The 23,991-nt window shown below is 47.2% G+C and overlaps 3 protein-coding genes across 3 annotated transcripts in view; 2 read left to right on the forward strand and 1 right to left on the reverse strand.

Annotated features, from left to right (window-relative positions):
* Positions 1-16,641, reverse strand: part of LOC119442823 (histidine protein methyltransferase 1 homolog) — a 31,883-nt gene extending 15,242 nt beyond the window's left edge. Inside the window, exons 1-5 of the mRNA XM_037707856.2 lie at positions 16,251-16,641; positions 16,025-16,172; positions 15,859-15,947; positions 15,522-15,593; positions 9,890-10,017 (exon numbers count right to left, since the gene is read on the reverse strand). Coding sequence (XP_037563784.1) covers positions 9,890-10,017; positions 15,522-15,593; positions 15,859-15,947; positions 16,025-16,172; positions 16,251-16,394 — 581 coding nt within the window. The 5' untranslated portion in view covers positions 16,395-16,641. The remainder of the gene's footprint in view (positions 1-9,889; positions 10,018-15,521; positions 15,594-15,858; positions 15,948-16,024; positions 16,173-16,250) is intronic.
* On the forward strand, positions 5,359-9,495 carry LOC125943318 (uncharacterized). Its single transcript, XM_049662412.1, has 3 exons — positions 5,359-5,628; positions 7,919-8,088; positions 8,935-9,495. Exons 1-3 carry the CDS (start codon positions 5,440-5,442, stop codon positions 9,362-9,364), a joined length of 789 nt encoding a protein of 262 aa, XP_049518369.1. The 5' UTR covers positions 5,359-5,439; the 3' UTR covers positions 9,365-9,495.
* A 1,102-nt stretch (positions 16,642-17,743) lies between the features above and the next one.
* Positions 17,744-23,765, forward strand: LOC119442824 ((3R)-3-hydroxyacyl-CoA dehydrogenase). The gene is made up of 3 exons (XM_037707858.2): positions 17,744-18,203; positions 21,260-21,453; positions 22,522-23,765. The coding sequence occupies exons 1-3, from the start codon at positions 18,056-18,058 to the stop codon at positions 22,930-22,932; spliced, it is 753 nt and encodes a 250-aa protein (XP_037563786.1). The 5' UTR covers positions 17,744-18,055; the 3' UTR covers positions 22,933-23,765.
* Positions 23,766-23,991: the final 226 nt, after the last annotated feature.

Consider the following 23,991-nt stretch of genomic DNA (forward strand, 5'->3'; position numbering starts at 1 on the left):
TGCCCGCCGAAGAGAGTTTAGACTACGACAAGGTGAAAAACACTTTATTGCAAAGACTCCGGCTAACCGCTGAGGGTTTCTGCGAAAAGTTCAGGTCATGCAAGCCGGAAGACGCGGAAACTGGAAAACAGTTTGCATGTAGATTAACAAACTACTTTGAGAGATGGATGGAGTTGTCGGAGGCCGACAAGACATATGAAGGGGTGCGGGACAAGGTCGTAGGAGAACAATTCCTCGCCAGGTGCAGCGACAGTCTGGCGATATTCCTCAAGGAGAGGAAATTAAAAACAGTAGAGGAAATGGCAGCGCATTCAGATCAGTTCGTAGAGGCGCAGGGTCTGAGGAATTTAGGAAAGAGTGGCAAGGACGCGCCGATGGCAGCTGCAGGTGAGACGAGGAATCGGGGTCCAATGAACAGGCAAGGGACGCCCCAAAGATGTTTTCTTTGTAACCGGCTAGGACATATAGCAATGAACTGTCGGGTGAAGGATAGTCGAGGTGGTCCACCAGTGGTTTGCCAGCTATGTCAAAAGAGAGGGCATGGAGCGCACAAATGCAGATCAGGATACACAGACAAAGCTGCATGTATGATGAAAGGTAAAGAGGATGAGTCGAGAGAAAAGAACATGCCCGTGGTGGAGGGAGAAGTTCAAGGACGCAGGGCCACAGTTTTGAGAGACACGGGGGCGAACACAGTATTGGTTAGGGAAAGTCTGGTACCATCCGAGAACATGACCGGCTATTTCAAACCAGTCATTTTGGCGGACAGGTCCGTTAAGTATTTGCCAGAGGCACAAATTCAAGTTTCGACACCATTTTTTACGGGATTGGTCACAGCTAGGTATGTAGAAGATCCTCTGTTTGACTTGATTTTGGGGAATGTATCAGGGGTGAGAAGGGCGGATGACCCAGACCCTAACTGGAAGAGGACAGAAGATTTAGAGAAGAGAGAAAAGCCAGAAACGCTAGAAGAGGAGTCACCTGAGGTAGAGGTAGCGGCTGAAGTACAAACGCGAGCTATGAGTAAGAGTACTAAACCCTTAACACCATTACCGGTCACGAACATTAAGGGGTTGAGCATAACGGCGGCTGAATTCAAGAAATTGCAGGAGAAAGACGAGTCGTTGCAGAAGTGCGTACAGAAGATAGGAGAAATAGTACGAAGGAAAAGAAGTCGAAACGTGGTGGAGTTTTTCAAGAAGAACGATTTATTATACCGGAGGTGTGTGTTCAACTCTGGAAGAGAGGTTCAGCAGTTGATGGTCCCGAAAGAGCTTAGAGACAAAGTAATGAAGATAGGACATGACAGTGTGATGGCAGAACATCAAGGGATAGGGAGCATGTTGGTGAGTATTACAGAAGATTTCTTTTGGATCAGGGTACAGAGCGACGTGAGGAGATAAGTCAGGGCATGCGATGTATGTCAAAAGACTATGGTTAAGGGGAAAAACGAGAAGAAGACTAGTGTTTGCATGATGATTGCTGAAGGGAAGGACACAGAGATACGAGATAATGCCCGTGACGCCGTAAAGAAGCTCACGACTAGAGAGCCCTTGATTCAGGTTAACCGGGATAAGAGGATGGACAACATCCCGATCGAGGTCCATATACCCGAAAAGCAGAAGAGAGTAAAGAAGAAGTAGTTCCACCTCAGAAAGATAGGAAGTTGATAGGTGCAGTTGAGTCCAGGGAGCATCATGCACCAGACACGATGGAACATTGGGACTCCGAGAAAAAGGGCGAAGGAGATAGATACCGAAATCGCCCTAAACGTGTAACGCGCAAGCGCGGAAGATGGAAAAGAAATAGGGCAGGTGCAATGGCAAGAACGAAAAGGAAAACCATGTAGGACTGGCACACGGAAGATTGCAGAACTTGTAAATGTGTATAGAGAGGAAAGAAGTGAAACAGTACCTATGTAGATATAGAGTAGGTAGAGTATTGTAAAACATGCTGTGATGCAAAGTTTATTCATGTAGAGTGTTTCGAAACATTGAAGTAGTGGACATTGTGAACAGCTGAGTGAAGTGCATTAGGTGGTGAAAAGTGCATAAAGTGAACTCTTAAACGCGGTGAACAGTGCGTCTGGTGAACCGTGCGCAACAGTGTGGTGTGGTGTAGTGCATCAAGTCTTCACACGAACCGGCACCAATGTCACTACGAGGAGTCACAGTCATCACCTGAACGCCAAGAGTGAGCAGTTTTTTTAGAAAAAACTCTTGAAGAGGGGGCCTATGTCACATGTAAGAGGCCGCCGGTGGCACGAAAAAGAAGAGGAGCACGCGATGCCTGGTGTTCGGAACGGCGCGAGCGCATGAGGCACACGAACCGAGGCATAGTCGAGGGATGAATGGCGCTGTCCGTTGAGTTTCAACGTGGCACCGGGTCAGGAAGGTCGCATCTCCAGCTATGTTCTGGCGACAGGAGACTTGGGGGTCTGGTTGAGTCCGCGACGCTGGCCGTCCAAGGTGTGGCCGTTGACCTCGGCAAGCTCGGGCGAGGCTCCTGGACGGGCTGCAGCTTCTCACGGCAAGACCAGGCACCCCAGAGAGGATCCCCCTTCTGCGGCAGACTGGCACGTTTGATTCTCCTCGGGACGCCACGTCGGCACTCCTGAAGAAGTTGCGACGCATCCCGATGCTAGGCCTAGGCAGGTGGGCCTAAGTAACGCCGAGCGCCATCGCTGACGAGCGCATCACCGGCGAGATACCGACGAGCTCACCACCGACAAAGGAGGCAACGCGAGTTGTCGGCATCTACTGCAGTAACGACGCCCCGAATGAATGCGACTTGGACCCAACGGGAGGATCTTCAAGTCGGCGGTCCGTAAGAGCCCACGTTTTGTTTGCGACGCAGTTAGACCGGGGCCAAGGTGGCCAGACTTTGACGAGTCAGCGCTAAGACTGACGCAGAGACTCTAAGACGGAGCTAGGCTCCGAGACAGAGATAGGTTATCTTCTGGTAGTGTTGTATTTAGTTAGTTTTGCACTTTCTGTTGAGTAAGCATTTTAGTTTTGAGTTATGGTTTTAGTGTTGTGTGCCGCGTGCTTTTACCATCCTTGTAAATATTAAATCCTCGTTTGCTGTGCCGCCAGTCGTGTCTCTCCTCCATCGAGAGTAGCGCATGCACGCAGCCCTCCGCACTCCCGAGATCGGTGACAAGGTCACAGCATATTGTTGTCTACATGGCAAAAAAAACAGGCAAAATACTAATTCTGCAACATCACAATCTATTTTATGGCAGCAACTTTTAACCTACAGCTGCTGCATTTTCCCTTTGTAGCAAAAATAGCAGGAGTGCAATATGTGAAAAAGTCGTGTGTTCAGTGTAGCATAAATGACTTCATAGCTTCCTGGTCAGGAGTTCTGGACAGATGACCTGGAATTTCATTGCTGGTGAACTGCAATAAAATTTTACTTTGGATAAATTTATGGTAAATGAATTGTACACACAACTTTCACAAAGATGCAGAGCTGGTAATTGTTAATTCTTTACGTTAACCGCCTCTAAAAAGCATTTTAGCAGACGACACATGGACATGGTAGTAAGCATGTATGATGTAGATCCCAGAACAATGCACACTGCATTCTGATTATGAGGCACGCTGTAGTGGGGGACTCCAGATTTGTTTTAATCACCTGGGGTTCGTTAATGTGCACCGTATGCACGGTACATAAACGATTTTTGCATTCCGCCCCTATCTGAATTTGGCCACTTCGGCCAGTATCACACCTGCAACTTTTATCTCGGCAATGCGATGCCATAACCACTGAGCTACCGAGGCAGGAACCATGCACACGTGTTGATCTTGCTGTCATGCCCGGATGTCTAAGTAGGTGTTACTACTATAACTCAACATTTTGGGTTCTGCATCATCTCCAGTGAGTGGTAAATGGCAATTTTTGTGAGCTTCGCTTCTGAGTGTCAACGAGATGTAATGGTGATTGTTGAGGGGAGGCCATGTTTCCTCTGATAAACGGTATATGGTATATAAATGGTATGGTATATGCAAGTAGTACTTCACAATGCGTTTTTGTCATTTACAGTAGGTTAACGTCATATTACGATGTGTAGAAAAAGCTGTTCAGTCACCGACATTTCCTCTGACATTCAGCTTCAGGTTTGCTATTAAAGCGAAGCTTTCCTTTGCGAACTCACTAAGACTTTCCCGACCATGGCTGCTCGGTGTCCCTGCTGTCTTGCCAAATAGCTAAATCTAAAAGAAAAACAATTGAATTACATGCACAATGGTGGGACTGAACCTCAGTACCCCAGCGCAGCAGCCCGATGCTCTAACCATCAGGCCACAATTGCATGTACGCTTCTATCGTGCCAATGACAACTAGCTCTTTCAGATGATCGCCACATTTGTCACATTGCGTACGTAGCACGGCTTCACAAGAGCACATGTGAACCAGTTTGCATTACGCCAAAGACGTAAGAATTAAATGGCTAAATTTATAACATTTGATTAACTGCTTCATGAACGCTTCGCTTTTACATAAATTCCAAGATGTGCGTTGGATCTGCATAATTTTCATAACGCGAGGAATGTAGACGCACAAGAAAATCTGCCTCGTCATTTGTGCATAGCATTCCAATGGTTGCAATATAAGGCTGTGGTACTTGTCTTTTCACTGCTGCTCATAGCATCAAACAACAAACTCTAGTCCTCCATGAAGCACATGCAAAGTGGCCCATCTAATTGCCTTGCTGCACATGCATCAAGCTGCACATGCATCAAGCTGCACATTATGCTTCTGCTATTTTGTCACTTCCATGGTACGGCTGCAGTGAAGTGATTAGAAGATCCGGCTTGCGTGTGAAGTCCAGCATTTGAACCTTGTCTGGAAAGATTAATGTCTTGCAGCTCGGAGGTACTTTGTGTTGACTGACCAACCATTCAACCAAAAGACGGAAGAAATATTTAGTTAGTGATCTGTATATAATTGTCATCCCCGTTAAATAATATGCACAAGTCTGAAGCCTGTGGTAAATGCTGCTGCGAACCGCGCTAGAGGACAACTACAGCAACATTGTGACCCAGAAAGAGGCTGATGGGGAATACTGGACTAGCCAGGAACATAAAGTCAGGGCTTCGACCCCACAAGCCCTACAACTGCATTTATTGAGAATATTCTGATTTACACAGATAATACAAGGCGACCAGTAAAATGAATGTTCTTCTGAAACAGACACTAGGGTTGTTATATCGTCATGCACCGCGCGTGCCTATGAATCTGGGCACCTGATGTAATCACTTCTACCTCGTTCTCTATTTTGTCCCTTCCCCTCTTTCTTGCTGTGTGCTATATATTGCACCCGATACCCGCAATAAACGCCCTTTGCTCGGTTGCTCTGCTTGAGATTACGTGGTCACTTCAGTGGCGACGAGGGTGGGATGAGCCTGCCGCCCCACCAGCGACACCCCGGTAGCCATGGCCGGATACGCAAGCCCACCACAGTTCGAGGAAGCTACGGACCACTGGCCGGCATATCTAGTGCGGCTAGAAGCTTTCTTCGAAGGCAACGGCATCACGGAAGAAAAGAAGAAGCGAGCATTGCTCGTAGCAGGGCTGAGCACCCACACTGTGGCCGTCGTCAGTGGACGCTGCGCGCCAACAAAGGTGAACGAGCTGTCGTACAAAGAAGCACTCGACATACTGCAGAAGCATTTTTCGCCCAGCCAGAATGAAATAGCCCAATCCTACAAATTTTTCTCACGCAACCAGATGCCTGGAGAGCCAGTCAGAGATTTTTTTGTAGCCATTCGGCAATTGGCGGATACCTGCAACTTCAGCACTTCACTTGACAGGATGCTCCGGGACCGGATAGTTTGTGGCTTGCAAGATAACTTAGTACGTCGTCAACTGCTTGCGAAAGCATCCTTAACAAGAGGCGAAGCAGAGGAAATCGCTTTAGCAGTGGAAATGGCGGAAGAAAACGTGAAGACGCTGAGGACGGCGCCTGAAGACGAAGGCGTACATGTGGTGAGAAACATGTATGCACGACGTGAAAGTCGGGAGGCCAGGCCACCATGTTTTAGGTGTGGAAAAACAAGGCACGACTCAAGAACCTGCCGGTTCTGCTCGTCGAAGTGTTACCAGTGCCAGCAGCGCGGTCATGTTCGCAAGATGTGTCCCGGACAAGCAGACAGCAGAACTGAGGGAACCGTTAACGTGGCCACACCAGCAAATTAATGCCAGTGCATCCGTCAGCAGGAAACAGCAACGATCCGGGTGCAGAAGCTCTGTTCCTCGTTGAAACGACAGATAATTTTGTTGGAAACATTCACACCATAAAGGTCATAATGCGCACTCTCCTTTGGAATGGAATAGCGATCAAGATGCAGCTGGACACAGGGTCCCCGGTTTCTATCATCACTTGGCCCACCTACGTACAGCATCAAGATGCCTGGCTGAACCTGCAGGAATCGCCGCTCAAGTTGTCATGCTTCCTTGGACCACTGCCGGTGTGCGGCCAGTTACAACTCGATGTTTCCTTGGGTTCGAAGACCACAAAAGCCACATTAGCTGTGCTGGGGTGTTCCGGGCCGAACTTGTGTGGCCGGGACGTCATGACAGCGCTGGACCTTCTTGGGGAGCCGGTGCTCAGCGCAATGCAAGAAGGTGAGAGTGCAGCCATTCGTGAAGTTGGCAATGCCATTGAGGTCTTGTTAGAAGAATTTTCTGATGTGTTTTGACCCGAGTTAGGGCGCATAACGGGACCGCCCGGCCGTTTGCCATTGCGTGACGATGCTGTTCCTCGGTTCTGTAAGGCGCGGCAGGTGCCGTACGCGTTACGCTCAAAAGTGGAGGCCGAAATTGATCGATTAGTTGAAAATGGAATTCTTGCCCCGGTCGCACACTCGGAGTGGGCGGCACCCGTGGTGGGCGGCACCCGTGGTGGCGGTGGTAAAGCGAAACGGGAACATTCGCTTATGCGGTGATTTCAAAACTACTGTCAACCAAGCCTGCCACACGATCCAGTATCCTCTCCCGCGCATTGAGGACATCATGGCGACGTTGAACGGTGGCGAAGTTTTTACAACTATCGATCTCCGGGACGCCTACAATCAAATTACGTTAGACGAAGAATCGCAACTGCTCACGACGGTGAATACGCAGAAGGGCCTTTTTTGCTTCACCCGCCTTCCGTTTGGAGTAGCCTCTGCGCCAGCGCTCTTTCAGCAACGCATGGAAACAATTTTACAAGGGCTGCCTGGGGTGCAGGTCTATTTAGACGACGTAATCATTGCAGAAAAGTGGAATGATGCCGCCACCTTACGCCGAGTGCTGGGAAGATTCCGCGAGTTCGGGGTGCGGCTGAATCGGAGAGAAGTCAAGATTTCGTGAGAATGAGGTTGATTTTTTGGGTTACCAGATCAACGATAAAGGCGTGTATGCCAAAAGGGAAAATCTTGAGGCTATTCTGGACGTCGAGACACCCACGGGAGTGCCCGAGTTAAGGTCATTTTTGGGTATTGTCACCTATTACCAAAAGTTTCTACCGCAGGCAGCCACGATCCTTGCACCTTTGTACGAACTATTGCGCCCCAGGACGGAGTAGAAGTGGGGCGTTGCTCAGCAGCAGGCGTTCGAAGAGGTCAAAGCACTGATAAGGAAAGCCGAGTTTCTTGCCCATTACGACCCGGACAAACCGTTGGTACTAGAATGTGATGCTTCAGCAGTCGGCATTGGAGCCGTTCTTTCTCACGGCACAGCTGAGGGGATGAGGCGACCCATTGGCTTCCGCTCCCGCATACTCGCGAACGCAGAGCGGAAATATTCACAGCTTGAAAAGGAAGCCCTGGCATTAGTGTTTGGAGTAGCAAAATTCCGGGCATATCTGTTGGGTAGGAAATTCACACTCCTGACTGATCACAAGCCTTTAGTCAGCATTTTCAATCCAGATAAGCCGGTTCCAGCCATGGCGGCCGCCTGCATACAACGGTGGGCCCTCCAGTTGAGCACGTACTCCTACATCGTCAAGTTCAAAGACGGCAAGGCGAATGTTCCGGCGGACGCACTCAGCCGCCTGCCACGGGCAGCACATTCCAGGGAAGTGTCCGGAGACGAGGACGGCGCTGATGACTGTGAGTACGTACTTCTCACCGCTGGTTTGGACGGTAGAGTGTTGTCAGCCAAACAACTGGCCCGCTATACGGCCGAAGATGAGGAGTTACGTTTGGTGCAGAAGTGGGTGCAGGAAGGCTGGCCTCGGCATTTAGACGCGAACCAAGTAACGCTGAAGCCTTACCTATTCCGGAGGGACGAGCTAACTGTGAGAGAAGGCCTGGTGTTCTGGGGCCACCGAGTCGTCGTGCCTAAAGCAGCCAGGAACGCAGTGTTGCAGCTTATTCATGAGACACATCAAGGAATCACCGCGATGAAGAGACTAGCTCGGTCGCTGCTCTCGTATCCCGGCATTGATAAAGAGATTGAGCAGCTCGGTAAGACGTGCCACTTATGTGTTCAAGCTGCACCGATGCATCCACGCCAGGTACCAGTTCCGTGGCCGGAAACCAGGCAGCCGTGGTCGCGTCTGCACGTTGATTTTGCGGGTCCGGTGGATAGCTACATGCTATTAATTGTGGTCGATTCCCACAGTAAGCGGATGGAAGCTGTGCCTTTGAGAACTTCCACTGCTGGGACAACCGTAGATGCCCTGCGCACTCTCTTTAGCACGTTTGGGTTGCCGCGCACAATCATCACAGATAATGGGCCACAGTTTAGAAGCCGGGAATTCCAGACTTTCACTACGGTGAATGCAATAAAGCACATGCGCACTGCACCATATCACCCTCAATCGAATGGGTTGGCAGAACGAGCGGTGCGTACCATAAAACAAAGCCTACAGAAAAACAGGCAAGGATCCATGCAAACGCGGCTGGCGAGGATCTTGCACAACTACCGACGAACGCCGCTGCCGGGCGGAAAAACGCCGGCTATGCTGCTGATTGGGCGTGAGCTACGCTCCCGATTAGACAATTTGTTGCCGTCAGAAAAAGAGCGCGACAGTTACCCCTTTGCCAATGATTTCTTGCAGAAGGATGAACCAATTTGGGTGCGAAACTACGGTTGCCTCGGAGACCCATGGACTCAAGCATGGGTCCAAACAACAGAGGGGTCGTGTATGGTGACCGCCGAGGGACCAGAGGGCGAACTAATGCGACGACACTTGGACCAAGTGAAACCGCGTGTTGTGGTGCAGGACTCTGAGCAAGTGCAGCCGCGTCTCTCAGCCGAAGGTGACAGAGCCATCGACAAGACCGCTAGTGCTGATACGACGGATGGGACCACAACCCTGGGACTACGAAGGTCGACCCGTTCGAGACGTCCCCCTGACACGTTCTCACCTTAAGAGAAGAGGAGACTGTTATATCGTCATGCACTGCACGTGCCTATGAATCTGGGCACCTGATGTAATCACTTTCTACCCTCGTTCTCTATTTTGTCCCTTCCCCTCTTTCTTGCTGTGTGCTATATATTGCACGCGATACCTGCAATAAACGCCCTTTGCTCGGTTGCTCTGCTTGAGATTACGTGGTCACTTCAAGGGTGTTCTAATTGGTTAACAAATATCTATGCTGCAGGAATGATTTAGTGCAACATACCTACACTGAGGATGAAAAGAGAGAGATTTGGATTTGCACCACTCCGTGTCTCTCCCTTGTCATCCTTGTCTATATAGCGCCGCATCTTTTCTTCAGCATAATTATGGTGGACCAACTGTCCCAGCAATGAGTTTCATTGAACAAATATATTTGTGTTGGAAAAAAGTGTGTGGATATCTGCAAAAATATTGCATCTGAAAAATGTTTATCATGCAACTTAGTTGCGAATTAATAGACATGATCTACATAACAAAATCCAAAATAGCTCTTACTGGGCAGGCAGAATGTTGTCCACCAATGCACTCCAATCGCCTGCAAAAAAATGGCACCTTTTCTTCACCCGAGCACCAATATTAGCAAAGGCATTGGGTATGGTGATAAGGTCCAGCACCTGCTTGTTCTGAAACAGGAGAAGGAAAACAAGACATGTTACAAAACATTCTCAGAAGTGGTTAGCATAATAATGCAGATTTCCATTAATCTGGTTAACAAATTGCAAGAAAAGACAACATTTTCATATGTTGCTTCGATGAGTTTAAGAAGGGTAAAAAAATAAATTGTTGTAAAACACCTATAGTCTCATATACTTATGCTGTCAAGCATCTGGCTGAAATAAAAGCACCAACATTAAAATAAGCTCAGTATTGTAGCTGATAAAAACACAGGGGTGGGACTGCCCAGTCACTTTGGAGCAATTTTTTGAGCAAGTAAAATGGCATTTTGGAGCAGTTTGGCACAGACAAAATTGCATTTTGGAGCAGCTTGAAGCAGAGTAAATTTCATTTGGAGCAGTCTGGAGCAGGCCAATCTGAATTTTGGTGGAATAATTGAATATGGCAGCGCACTTCGAAACCACGATGAAACAGAGAATAAACAAACACAGAGCGCATAGCAGAAGCACATTTTGTAGCTATAGCATACTAGAATACGGAAAAGTGGGTCGGGCGGCAGCATGGCGTATGTTTGCCTGCAAAGCCGAAAACATCGGTGGAACTACAATCAAACTATATATTCCCGCGCTGACGCTCATGATGATAGCGGAAGTGCGCGAGGGTTAAAAGTGGGGAGGAAGCACGCCATCTTCGATCGCGCACAAGGCACTGTGGGGGGAAGGGAACGAGGGAGGGGGGCGTTCTCTGGCGGCTGGTGCGTACGGAGCGGGCCCCATCTTGAAAACGATCTGCGATGGAGACTGAGTGCGAGTGCTCACAGCTTTGTGCGTGCTGTGTTTTCGCCGCTTAGTTCGCGTTGAAGTGAGAGGCAGCACGAACGGTCAATTCTCTCACTGCTGCTGCCGCGCTTCCTCACTCCAGTGTTTAGACAGCGAGTTTCTGCGGCCATCAAGTGACATGTGTTCATGTTTTGCTTTTGCGCGCGTGACACCATGGTTGTTAATTTAGTTAGCAAGCGAATGTTTACAAGTTTATATGGCCTATAAAACTACTATTCTTACTTGGTATAGCTGTCTAATAATATGCTATCGCAACCGATGCTTCGACATTGGGCGAAACTGCAACTTCTTATTCCAAGTCCGCCATTAACCCTTCGCGATATGTCAAAATGACACAGGCCTCGCTCATATGGGCATAAAAATAGATTGGAATATTTTTACGGTATACTGGCCCTGGGAACAGAGATGTCCGCCCGCTGAAGCCGCTGCGTGTGCCTCCCTAATATCTAGTTCGCTCGCAGTGTCCTCAGCCTACTTTTTGTTGTTTTGAGCGTCAGCTAGAAAGCGCCGCGCCGCTCAGCCCACTTAGCCGTATTCTAGTACACTCTTAATACAGCCACACCAGTCGTTCCGACAGCAGTGAAAAATACCAGGAGTGCCTGCGCATGCGCCGTTCACTTGCCGGAAGCACCGAAAAGTTCAGTGCGATAAGCTTGAAAATTACAAGAAACTGTGTGGGAGGCGCTGTTGCGCGGTCCGTGGAATGTGAACGGCTGCACTCTTTTTCGGAGAATGAATTCGCTTGCTGTTCGCGGCCACTGCCGGAGCACACATGTGGAAGCCGTTCTGGTGCAGCGTTGCGCAATTTGGGTCAATTTTCTGTGTTTGGCACAGTTGGTGCAGGAGTCCAACCCCTGAAAACACTAAATGAAGTAACCATTTATTTGAAAACAAATGTTTTAGAAACTTGTGTTTTAGAAACCTGACACACGTACTGCCGTGCCAAAGTCTTAAAGGGGCTCTGAAACACTTCTCTAACTAATCACAGAATTACCTCCCTATTAAATTATGTCGCCTCATGAATCTCCTGCCATGAAAACTTTTTGAATCCTTCAAGCACAAGTGAAGTTAGACAGTTATCGGACATGTGAGTGGCTTTTTTTCTCCTTTTATCTCCATTCATGCCTTGGTGGCAAGACGGCTTGTCCCGGCAGCCTGAGACAGTGGTGGTGTCTACGCTACGCTTTTAATCTCGGAAGCCACGCACAGCAGACTTGGCAATGTGCAACTGTCCTGTGCAGACCGGTAGTGGAAAGATGGAGTGGTGTTTCTGTCTTTTTGAGATTGCACACATACATATTTTTGATTTACTTAACTCAACTAAGCAAAATTGTATTACTGAAAATGTTCTTGCAATCATGAAATCAGCGAATAGCTATTGTGGACTTTGCTGCTTGCGATGACGCTGTATGATGACATTGCAAAGGAGAGACCAAGCAATTTTTCACTGCTTTTGACACGAGATTTTAAGTTCACTGGTGCATGCCGTGCAATAATGTTTGGTTCACATGTTCACAGGAGCCTCATCAACAGATTGGCAACATTTTCAAACTAAGTTCAAAAATTGTTTCAGGGCCCCTTTAAGGAAGGCTAACATCTCCAGCTTTTCATTAGAGGCAGCAACTCCCACTTTCTCACGCCAATGAACACAAGTATTATACAGAAAGTAACGAGCAACTTTTCACAAATTATTACCCTGCATTACTGAAAGCAAAACTTCTGTCACCTTATTTTTCCCGACTTTTGGTTATTTTTTCAGTCTCCATTCCTCTGCATAGATCTTTCCAACTGATCGGGAGGCCCCTTGAAAAAATCCCTCCAATAAAGCTCTATTTCAGCTTCGTATAGGCAGTGACCCGCTACTGTACGTATTGCCACTGGTGTCTCAAATTGGCCTCGCACTTGAGGCAGGTGCAGAAGCACTTCTCTGCAAGATCACTTTTCTTGCAGGTCGCTCACCACACAATGCACAATGGCGCCTCTGCATTGATTCAACGTATTGAGCAGCATTTATTTTTCGGCAGCCTAAACCTTCAATCCTCTCCTGACCTGCTCTGTGCTCTATTTCAAACACACTCATTATTTCGCCTATTGTTACAAGTCGGTCCCCTGTAATGAATGCATCAATGGTCTCCTTGTTGGCTTCAGTCGTGGCTGCCCAAGCAATTGCTCGAAGCTGATCATTAATGCTTGTCTGGCCAACTTTAACATACCTGACACATATTTGTCCACTGCTCAAGCTCATTCACGCGTCACCATACATAAGCTAAAGCTTCCTGTTAATTTCTGTGGCTGCAATTTGCTGCTTCATCAGAAATGCATATTGGCAAAGTAAGGCACTGTGTGCCGCCATATTTTATAGCATAGTGGTGGCTAAATTATGCAGCATATTGATGGCAAATGGCCATCCATGATTGCAGAAAAGATGGCACCACATACCACCAAACACCCATTTTTGTGTGCTTTCTTACTCACATACAAAAAATAATTGACTTAATTTTAGTACAGTCCTTGTGTATGTAACTGGCTATGTTTCAGATAAGTATGTTTGCAAAGACATGGCAGAACACAGCTTTGCGAAATCTACACATTGTGCACTTTACTTCCTAATATCCACTAAACCAGTGACAGTGATAACAGCAGCATTTTTTTAACAACACCAGCATAAAGCTGGCAGGCAAGCACCTTTCTGACATTACCTTGTTTACTATCGGCCATTTCTTTTGTTTTCATTTACAAAGCACTCAGTAGTTTCTTGAGCTAGTGTTAACCTGATGATTTTCTTAAAAAACATAAAAAAGTAAACTGTGTGAAAGTGTCATGCAAGGTTACGACATGAATGAAGTGGTTGAGCTTAAAAATGCCCTGCTTGCTATGCCAAACTAGGGTAGTCACATGAGTAACATGGATGATGGCAGCACAGCTGGCAAGTCAACAGCAGACAGAATGCTGCAAACAAAGTCGTAAGTTGTGTGGCCAAGGCATATGTGAGAACTCCCAATGAGGGGTTACAACCTACAGCAGAGTTCCTACTAATGTGCAGCCGTCATCAATCGCTGTTACAAAGTTAACAAATAAATAAGGCTTAACTACATCTTTTGCAATACATAAGTCAAGCAAACAAGAAACCTCCAAGCTTTCCTGTAATCTTTAATACTCAAGTCTTGTCCTATTGACTCAAATCTGGCTGTACAGACTATTAATTCTCATACATCAAAATATATTCATTTTTAGAACATTCAGTCTACTGTCACTTTCTTTCAAACAAGCAGATGAAATGCATGAATATGCAGTGAGATGTATCGTATGTTGTATGTCAGTGCTATGCTGGTCCAGTCCGTCCAACATGAGAAATAAAGAACGTCACCTGTGCAGACGTTATGGTATTCTATTACAGCCAATTGATAGCCTGGTATATTGACAAATGAAATAAATTGTCTACCAGCTTGGGACGCTAGGTGTGTGCTGGCTGCTATCTTACCGAGCAGATCACATGGGCCACAGGGTATGAGCCCGAATAGACAACTTGGTGCTGTCTGGCCTAGTAGGCAACGTGGGTCACTGGGTATATGCCACTGGGTGTGCCTGAACAGATAATTTCGGCACTGTGTATGTGATATTGGTATGTGCCAATTATTGGCCAATGACCAAGAATAAATGTACTAAGGTGACCACAACGGGTATGTAGTTTTGAATATATTAAAGCAATAGTGCCCCATCCGCAATAGACACCTCCACGTCGAGTGTGGCCATTGCAACAAAGCTGCGCCCAGGATTCCCTAGGGACTTCTCTGAATAATTTTCGTATTCAGCCCCCATTGAAATGTGGCTGCCAGAGAAGGGAATAGAACCCACTACCATGTCAGCCTAATGCCACCGCCACTGAGCCACAGGGGCAGGCAATGCCAGTGCTTCGGTCACTAAAACATGGCGCCAACATAATTAGCATTGCAAACAGTATATGATATAGTGCAAACCAATAACAGTTGCTCATTAAATCTGACACTAGTGTGATGAAGCAGGCAGTGCTGCGGCACTGCCATTCCTGGGGTGGAGCTGTTATCTCATAAAAAGCTTATTCTAAAGACAAACTCTGTTAATGTAACTCCCCAAATTGGTGTGGCTGCTCGGTCGGTTTCTCACTGAGTAAACTTGGCTGATGCCAAAGACAGTCTAATAGTAAACTGGGCCGATCCCAGAGATGCAATCTGGGATCGGCCTGAATGCAATCTGCGGTCACATGGGTCTTGTGGTCGCACAGGTGATAAAATGCATAAAAAAATGCATTGTGGGAGTGTGTGGAATTTACACCTCGCTGTGTCATGGGACCAAAGCGTGTTCTCAAAGTCAAGATGCGCCTTGACAATTAGGCCCATATTTGCTATGCTGTAAAACCTGTTGACACAGTTACTTGTGCATTACTATGAAGCCAAATGAGAAACAATGTCTGCAGTGGGAGAACCAATTGAAGAGTTCCTTGCATGCAGTGAAATAAAATACCACTGCACACATCATGTGTCTGTCTGCATAGAATTTAAGTGAAACGATCGAAAACAGCTTCTCTTAATGTAGATTTCAACAACTGTGTTGGATATGCCGTAATTTTTTATAAAATTTAGGAACACATGATAGGAACAGCTGTCATTATAACACTGCCATTTTGTCTAACTCACATAGTCTTGAAAGTCCACAGATGCACCTTTGAGGCAGGCCACGAGACCTGGAAGGCCAGCACCACATCCGAGCTGGAAAAATAGTACACAGATAGGCGGTAATGTTCAACGTTGCACTTATTTTGCTACACTAAGCACAATTTCATTTGCACTTCGCGTGCTTGACAGCTCGCTTAATACTGCAAGACGAAGCATTTACCGCTATTCTTGATCTCACTACCGACTATGCGATAAAAAGACATAGAAAACCATGACAACACTTCAAAACTTGCCACTGACTAACTGTTTGCGATTAACCCTTTAAGCAGAATTACTAAGGTATATTTGAACGACCTACCTCAAGTACTTTGGCTTCGTCATCAATGCTCAGCTGGTTTTCAATATACTCCGCCAAATCAACGGAGCACTCCCAGACCTTCATACCACCTTCAAGATCGAAATAGGTGTTCTTAAGCAGAATGATAGATTTCAACAGCACTAACCAAAAGTAAGACCCAACTTACCTTCATAAACACTAGGAACAATGTCCAGGTTTCCTTCAGTCGCCTCAAGAACATCCCCCCTGAGAAGGCTTTCCATTTGGCCGCCAACTAGAAATATTACCTTGATAGATGTCAGGTCTAGCACGCTTTTTTCCAGACTTTCGTGACGCTGAAATTTCAAAACATAAATTAAATATCCCTAAACAAAGTACCGTGGCGCAGCGCACTGAAAAATTGCGGCACTCACGTTTTCATGCTCCTGCCTCGGCACGACCTCCTCATAAGGTGCAACAGGCTTGGTCAAGTGTTTGCACTCTGAATCGACATGCTCGTCCTGGTTAAGGATCGCGCCTTCAGCATCCGGTATATCAAATTTGAATGAGAAAGACATATCGGACGGAGCTATTCTTCAAGATGTGTGTCGGGAGCTCAAACAGAAAACACACCCCGGCATGATGTATACAGCCCACAACATTACTATGTGAAACTTATGCAATTTGCACAATTTCTCAGTGTCTGCACGATAGTTTGAAAACGTGTTAACATAGAATAAATGGCGTTAATGTATACATATTTTCTGTATCCATGAAAACAACATGCTTCAACTTCTGGAGCGCACCATGTTTGTATTAGTTGTCAAATTCACCACGTAGTGGCGCGAGCAATCACTAAATAAAGTTTCGGTTTCGGTATTGCGGGACGCTGGTTACTTCAGGGAGCTAGTCGACGGATCGAAAGCGGCATGCGTATTAATGTCGAGGTCAGCACTAACAACAGTTCTTGGCACTGCAGCAAAATTATCAATAAAATATATTCGTTATTCTATGACTTCAAACACTAAAGATAAAAAAAGCTATTTGAGGTGTAATTAACTTGGGCCATTAACTTACTAATCTCCAACACACACAAAAAAAAAATGTACTCTGGCCGTGAGGGGAGGCTTGATAAACCAGGAGCGAAGAAGAGGAAGAATAAAAAAAAAAAAGAAAAGAAACAGGTGGTGACGCCGCCTTGAAGTTGCCGCAGAAGCTCGCCGTGACGTGATGGATTTTGATGGCGCTTGCTTGGGCTTATAGTCAAATTTTTAGCGCAAAAGTTGAACTGCATTATATTCTAAAAAAGCCAACAACTGAACTTAAGAAGTATGGTATCAATAAAGATCCTTTACCGAGCCACAATTTGGTCCAAATACGAAAAATGCTGTGAAACTTGTGACACCACGCTGACCTACCCACTCTAGCGTTTCGGCGCGAAATTAAAAAGAAAATGGAACTTTGACATTCATTTTCTCATCTTTAATCAACTTGTTACCGCCAAATTAATGACTGCACAGCTTTTGAAGAGCACTTTATCAGTCTAAGTTGAGGCTACATCCATGTGTTCGTGCTCCTCCGCGCATGGAGTTTCTCACTATATTTAGTGTTATAGTGAGAAACTCTATGCCTCCGCGCATTGATTTTTAAGTACGTACGTGTGGATTAAAAGTAAAACAACAACTATTTTATACCTGATGTGCTCGACGGATGTCCGCCCAGCGTGCGGCCTCAATTTACGGTCGAAGGAAAAACCGATAAAATGGCTAGAAAAAATAAGAGTGAGAGCGGAAGTCCGAGCATCTGCGAGCGAGCGCGCAACACGTACGCCAGCTTGATCTGTTGCCAAGCGGCTAGTATTACGTACGTTACACCCGCGTCGCGCTCCCAACCGCGTCTTAATGCTCCCCGTCCACTCTACGACGACAATAAACAACAAGACAAGGAAACTGGGCGGACGTCTCGTTCGGACGTGTATACGTATTCACATCCTGACAAACTGCTCCGTGCCGACACTGTCTTTATTTGTTTTCAAACGTGAGCGTGCTATCTGACGTTCGGGCAGCGTACTATCAGCCGTGGAGCAGAAAAGAAACCTCGTCCAAGGGTCGACGCGCTATCCCTTCAAGCCACTTCTCGGACCTTATATCCGCGGAGAGTGCGCGTTGCCAGCGTGCCGCCGAGCACGTGAAACCGCGCGCTCGGTGCCTAATTGCCGCGCACCTAAACGGCTGTCACGATGCTGAGCGGACGGCTAGCGCTGGTGACTGGCGGAGGCAGCGGCATCGGCCGCGCCGTGTGCCTTGGGTTGGCCCAGGAAGGTTCTCGAGTAGTCATCGCTGACGTCAACAAAGATGCCGCGCGGGATACTCTCCGGATGATGCCGAGTAAGTACTACGAAAATTCTTCGCTGCAGGCCGCGCCAAAGCGTCAGTCGCACGGCCTTAATTCTGTAGTGCACAGGACCGTGAGTACACGGCACGGGTGATCATATATGTAACTGGTGGAGGTGCGGTGGAGCTATATATGTATGTCAATTAATGAAATGCACAGGTGTGTCGCAAAGGTACCAGCGCCACCAACCACAAGTAATCTGCTGCAAAGCCGGGTGGTTGTACACTTGCCAGAGGGAAAAATTCGCCGGTGCTCGTTCCCAAAACCTGGACTGCACTGTACAGTTCAGGTTTCAGGTCCGCGTTCAATATGAAACTGAAAAAGGAGAGAGAGTTGCCATTTTTAATTGACGCTATTACGAGTGCATGCTCTTGTGTTGAAGGTTTACTGTCTGTTTAATATTAGGCGCAATGTTTAAATATCCGAGAAACATTTAGTGACCCATTTTGTGGACATTGGGCAAACACTCAACTCTGCAAGTACTCTTGTACGCCCATAATGTCATGATGTACAGGTCTGCATGTTAAACGGGAAGGCGCATTGTGCCTTTCGATTTATATATAAAATAAAACTCTGGGTTATTACGATCCAAAACCACGATCTGATTGATTATGAGGCACGCTGTAGCGGGGGAGTTGTAAACCCCCCTGAGGCCGAGTTACCCCCCCCCCCCCCTTTTTTTTTTTAGCCCTTCTTTCCTTGCGCCTTTGAGTACTGCAACTAAGATGTAAGACGCGCAATCGTCTGCACACTCGCAAACTTGCGCAAAAATTGAATTTTTTGTCAATTTCCCGTGAAGAAATTGAAATTAGTGCTGTTTAGATGGTATTGGCAAACTGTCAAGGCAGAGATCCTGGGTGCGCTACTGATTTGAAGATGGTTCTCATGTCGAAATGAAGAGCATCCGAAGCACAGGATTCATCTCAGATAACAGTCACTGACATTCTCCAGTGGCGCCAGTCTGATTCCATCCACGTTGTTTGTTCAGGCAACGAAGGATAAGGCTTCATCGAACCGCAGATCCGGGATTGCCTTTTCTTTTTATTTTTTCTTCGTCTCTTATTGGTGTTTCTTTTTGCCTCGTCTCCAGGTCAGATAAACTAAGGCAAGTAAGACAGATAAACGATTGGATATAGCCCCATGACAACCGAGAGAGCGTTAGGGGGAAAATACACTAATGATGTGCATATGCAATTATCAGGCCCGTAGCCAGCCCCCCCCCCCCCCCCCCCTCCTTCTCCGAAATTCTGATAAGGGGGGGGGGGGGGGGGGTTCCCTAGCAGGGCTCCCGCCACCCCGCTGTGCAAAGAAACTTTGCGACGCTGAAGCGCCTCAAGACTTACCTTCGCAACAGCTCTGTTGAGGAACGATTGGATGGGTTGGCTCTGATGTCGCTCTACAGAGAGTCCGTTGACGTGAGCAACGTAATCGCAACGTTTACGAAGGAGGCACGGAGTCTTGTGTTTTAGGCTTCCGAACTTAAGGAGCCAGTGCGGACTTTAAAGCAAACGGACGCACCGCGCAGCGGACTTGTGGGACCTGACGAGATCACGGCCGACCGTTCCACGCCAGACGCCGGGTGAAGCTCTTCTTGAGTGTGCTTCAATACAACGAATATTTCCACTCTCCGTCTTTTAATTTTTGGCTCTGAGTAACGCTGTTTTATTTTTATCAATGAAATCTATTGAGACGAATCGTCCGTATAAAAATATGATACTATTAGGAAGATTCATCTCAAAACTAAAAATATAAACCTATTAATGAAATAGTATTTAAAAAGTCACATAATTTACATACGGTGATGTTTACCGAAAATAATTACTGAGAAATAGGTGCTTCCTGAAATAGCCAAGGCCTTCAGCAAATGCCCCCCCCCCCCCCCCCCGAAAAAAAAAATTCTAGCTACGGGCCTGGTAACTATACAAAGACAATAATGATTGGCATTCAGATTAGGTTAACATTGCGAAAGCAATAGGATCAGAGTTGGAAATCGTAAAGGGCCTGAACAACAAAGCACAGTGCAGTTATAGAGGCTAGAATAGTACAGTCGACATACCCACCGCGGTGGCTCAGACAGCTACGTTGCGCTGCTGAGCACGAGATCGCGGGATTGAATCCCGGCCGGGGCGGCCGCATTTCGATGGAGGCGAAAATGCAAAAACGCCCGTGTGCTTGCGTTGTAGTGCACGTTAAAGAACCCCAGGTGATCAAAATTAATCCGGAGTCCTCCACTATGGCCTGCCTCATAATCACAACTGGCTCTGATTATGAGGCACAAAGAAGAAGTACAGTCGACAACTTATGACCACAGAACTGTAAATAATAATAATGAAAAAAAAAAAACTGACAAAAAACTACGATGCAGTAAAACACTGCATTTGTTACACCCCCTCATATGGTATATGTAAGATTATTACTAACATACTACGCGTTGAGCCCCTTCCCACGGCAATTATTTGCCCCCATTTTCTCGCTCACAAACGCACGCACACACAACCAACAGCAACAACTACAGCAGTATAATAATAATAATATAATAACTACGACAATAAAAACTAGGTCGGCGCTTTTAACCAGAGTATAATCTACTATATAGATTTATTCTGAACAGCTCTTACACCCATAGAATAAAGACCAACACCTTTCTGAGGGCCAATCTCGCAACTTCTGAGTCAAACAGAAGTCAAACAGTCATGCAAGTGAGCTATGGACTATATGGTATGGGCGACCAACGCTGAACTAAGCTTCGCGTGCCAACAGCAGCGCCGTAACAGGCAGTCTAGCGGACGGAGGAAACAGTTTTCAGTAGCACACGCCGAGATTTCGCGTCAGCGAATTCGCCGCTCATCTTGAGGTAGTATACACGTGTACATCGTTTGGCCTGAATGGGCGCCGACGTGCTAAAATGCGCGTGTATATTGCTCGCATCTCTCTCATGGTCACGGACAGAATTGGCTGGACGCATCGGGTCAAAGCAAAACGTTGATACACGCACGTGTCTGTTTATAGTTCAAAATGTGGTGCCGATTTCGTGGCTCCCTTGTCGCAGATGAGACGGACCACCAGGCGCTGCAGGTAGACGTGGGCGAAGGGCAGTCGGTGCGCGACCTGTTCTCGGCCATCCGGCGGCTCTACAGCAGCGCTCCCACCGTGGTGGTCAACTCGGCGGGATGCCTCACGCACAGCTTCCTCCTAAACACCGACGAGCGGGCCTTCGACGAGATGGTGCGCGTCAACCTCAAGGTATATTATATACACGAAACCTCATCAGGCAGCATATATGTCATCAGCCATAGCTTTAGCGGGCTTCGAGCGTGCTTACGTTGCTATAATGGCCTGTACATTTCTTAAACGAGGAAGGTCAAATGCTTTTCGAGAGTCTCAATTAACTCTTTTTGACGGGAAAGATGTGCTTTGAATACGCAGCAATGACCATCGTTGACGTATATGGCCAAGCCTTGTGTGACAAGCGATTACCGCCGTGTTCAGGAAAGTTGCTTTCGTTTCTTTGCTCAGTTTGTCAATTGAGGCGACGGTGAAAGCCGACGGCGGCGTTCTCGGTATAATATGTCAAACCACAACTAACAGCGCAACCTGCGTTAGAGTTCCTGATTTTCGCTTTGATACGTGGTTATAAATGATTTTTAAATAAAAGTTACCTTGCGTATATCTCACTCGAATAGACAACAAGTTCTTCGCGTGGTTTTTTTAGGCCAGCAATCCGCAATTTTTGTTTCTCACGTAGCATTTTACCAGCACCACGCTGGGGGTCAGGCAGGACCGACACGCCGTATCGCACCTTTTAGTAGTTACAGAGTGCAACCATAGCGAAATACGTTGTGTTACCCTGAATTTCTGGCAGATTGCGTATATGTGCACATTATCAAAAAAAAAAAAAAAAGAGAGAGAGAGAGAGAGAGAGGGCAAAGGAAATCACCGTTCGTTGCTACGTTCCACCACGGTGTAAGAACAATGGCTCCTGTTATGACGCTCGCGCCAGGGGTGTAAACGGAGCAGTCTTTGCCAGAAGTTTCGAGGCCACTCCGCGACTACAATATATTTCGCAGGCAGAGCCCCCTTGCAGCACTCCTGTAGCACTCCGAACTGATTTGCTGTAAATTAAGCGCATGGCAATGATGTCAGACACTCTCTCTCGTTCGGGATTCGAATAAATTAAACTGGTATACGGGCTACATTGGGCGGTCAAATGACAGGCCCGGTTCCGCGTCCAGCTGGTGGACATTTTGATAAAGATGCCTTCTTGTAACACTTGGCGCGCCACGTAACAAAGTGTTCTACCCTCTTGCGCAGGGCACCTTCCTCATCACCCAAGAGGCAGCCCGGGAGATGATGGCCGACGACACCTCAAAGAACCAGGACCGGTCGATCGTGAACATATCGACCATTCTGGGCAGCACGGGCTTCCCCAAGATGTCGTGCTACGTGGCTGCCAAATCTGGCGTGATCGGCTTCAGCAAGTCGGCCGCGCTGGAGCTCGCCCCATACGCGATCCGCTGCAACACGGTTCTGCCCGGCGTCACGGACACGCCGCTGCTGTCTCCGCTGGACGAGGAGACGGTGCAGAAGCTGATCCGTCGTTCGGCCATGCGACGCGAAGGGAAGCCCGAGGACATCGCCAGCGTTTGCGTGTTCCTCGCGTCGCCCAGGAGTTCGTACGTCACCGGTGCCGCCATCGAAGTCACCGGAGGCCTCTCGGCATGAGAGCCACTGTCCGTATCAGCTGCACTTATGGACGAGTCACAGGCTGGCGGACATTGCTATGGAAAATTATATTATGGAGGAGGATCCTCTTGATGGGGACGAGTATAAGCTGTATTTATGTTAGCAATTAAGGAGCGCAGTTGGAACTGTTTGTATGTCTTGGCGCAAGAAGAAACTAACAGATAGACAGAGGGAAGGAACTACGTACAAGGGCGCAGCAATGCTTGAACTGGGCTTTTCATGGACAACTCTCAGACGAAATCGGTAACAAAGCGCATCTGTGTCTGCTTCTCCCCCCCCCCCCCCCCCTTTTTTTTTTTTTTCTTGTACAGCGCAGTAGTATAGTGCCGACATGTCTGAAAAGTGGGCGGAATAGTATACGAAGGGAAGGGCAGATCCGAGGAAATTTAGTAAGAGGCAAATTTGAACATTCAAGATTTCCTATTTTACGAGACGCGAGCGCGGAAAGTTGGCGGGAAAATAAATGCCCCTTGGTGCAAGTTTAACAGATGCGACAAAAATTATTGGGGGCATTCTTACATTTTATCTGGACTTCTCGAACATTCTAGTAAATGCGTATTAGTTTGTGTGTACCGAAAACAGCAATGAGCGCGCGCATGCGCACATCACTCGACCTTCACGTGGCTTAGAATTTCTTCGTTTCTCAGGATAATTTGCCTGAACACAGGTAAGTGCGGATTCATTACTGCGTGTCATCAGACAATGCAAAATATGTAGCAAATTAAACACGTCGACCAGCCATTGAGATCCCATTTGAAGTCGCCGTGGAAATTACACTCGAGTCCTCCGAAAACAAGAACAATAGTGCTTATATGGAAATAAAACATTGTTTGTACATTGAAAATATATTAAGATATCGTATGTATGTGAGGCGACCTGCGAAAAATCATAGCGTACTTGGACGTTGTAACGAACACAATGGAAGCGATAGTGGCCGTTTGTTCAGCGTTCTCCAGCTACATCTTACAGTGTATATGAAGGAGCAAGTAATGCGAATGGGACAGCATTTGCCCGTTCGGAAGAGGGTCACTTGTCCAT

Source organism: Dermacentor silvarum, chromosome 2 (genome assembly GCF_013339745.2).
Source record: "Dermacentor silvarum isolate Dsil-2018 chromosome 2, BIME_Dsil_1.4, whole genome shotgun sequence".
NCBI lineage: Eukaryota > Metazoa > Arthropoda > Arachnida > Ixodida > Ixodidae > Dermacentor > Dermacentor silvarum.

Coding starts and splice junctions, on each gene's coding strand:
- LOC125943318 (XM_049662412.1), top strand. CDS start 5,440: ATGGCCGGATACGCAAGCCCACCACAGTTCGAGGAAGCTACGGACCAC. Junction 5,629..7,918: donor GACGCTGCGCGCCAACAAAG/GTGAACGAGCTG, acceptor AATCCAGATAAG/CCGGTTCCAGCCATGGCGGC. Junction 8,089..8,934: donor TCCGGAGACGAGGACGGCGC/TGATGACTGTGA, acceptor GCCGCTGCCGGG/CGGAAAAACGCCGGCTATGC.
- LOC119442824 (XM_037707858.2), top strand. CDS start 18,056: ATGCTGAGCGGACGGCTAGCGCTGGTGACTGGCGGAGGCAGCGGCATC. Junction 18,204..21,259: donor TACTCTCCGGATGATGCCGA/GTAAGTACTACG, acceptor CCCTTGTCGCAG/ATGAGACGGACCACCAGGCG. Junction 21,454..22,521: donor TGGTGCGCGTCAACCTCAAG/GTATATTATATA, acceptor CCTCTTGCGCAG/GGCACCTTCCTCATCACCCA.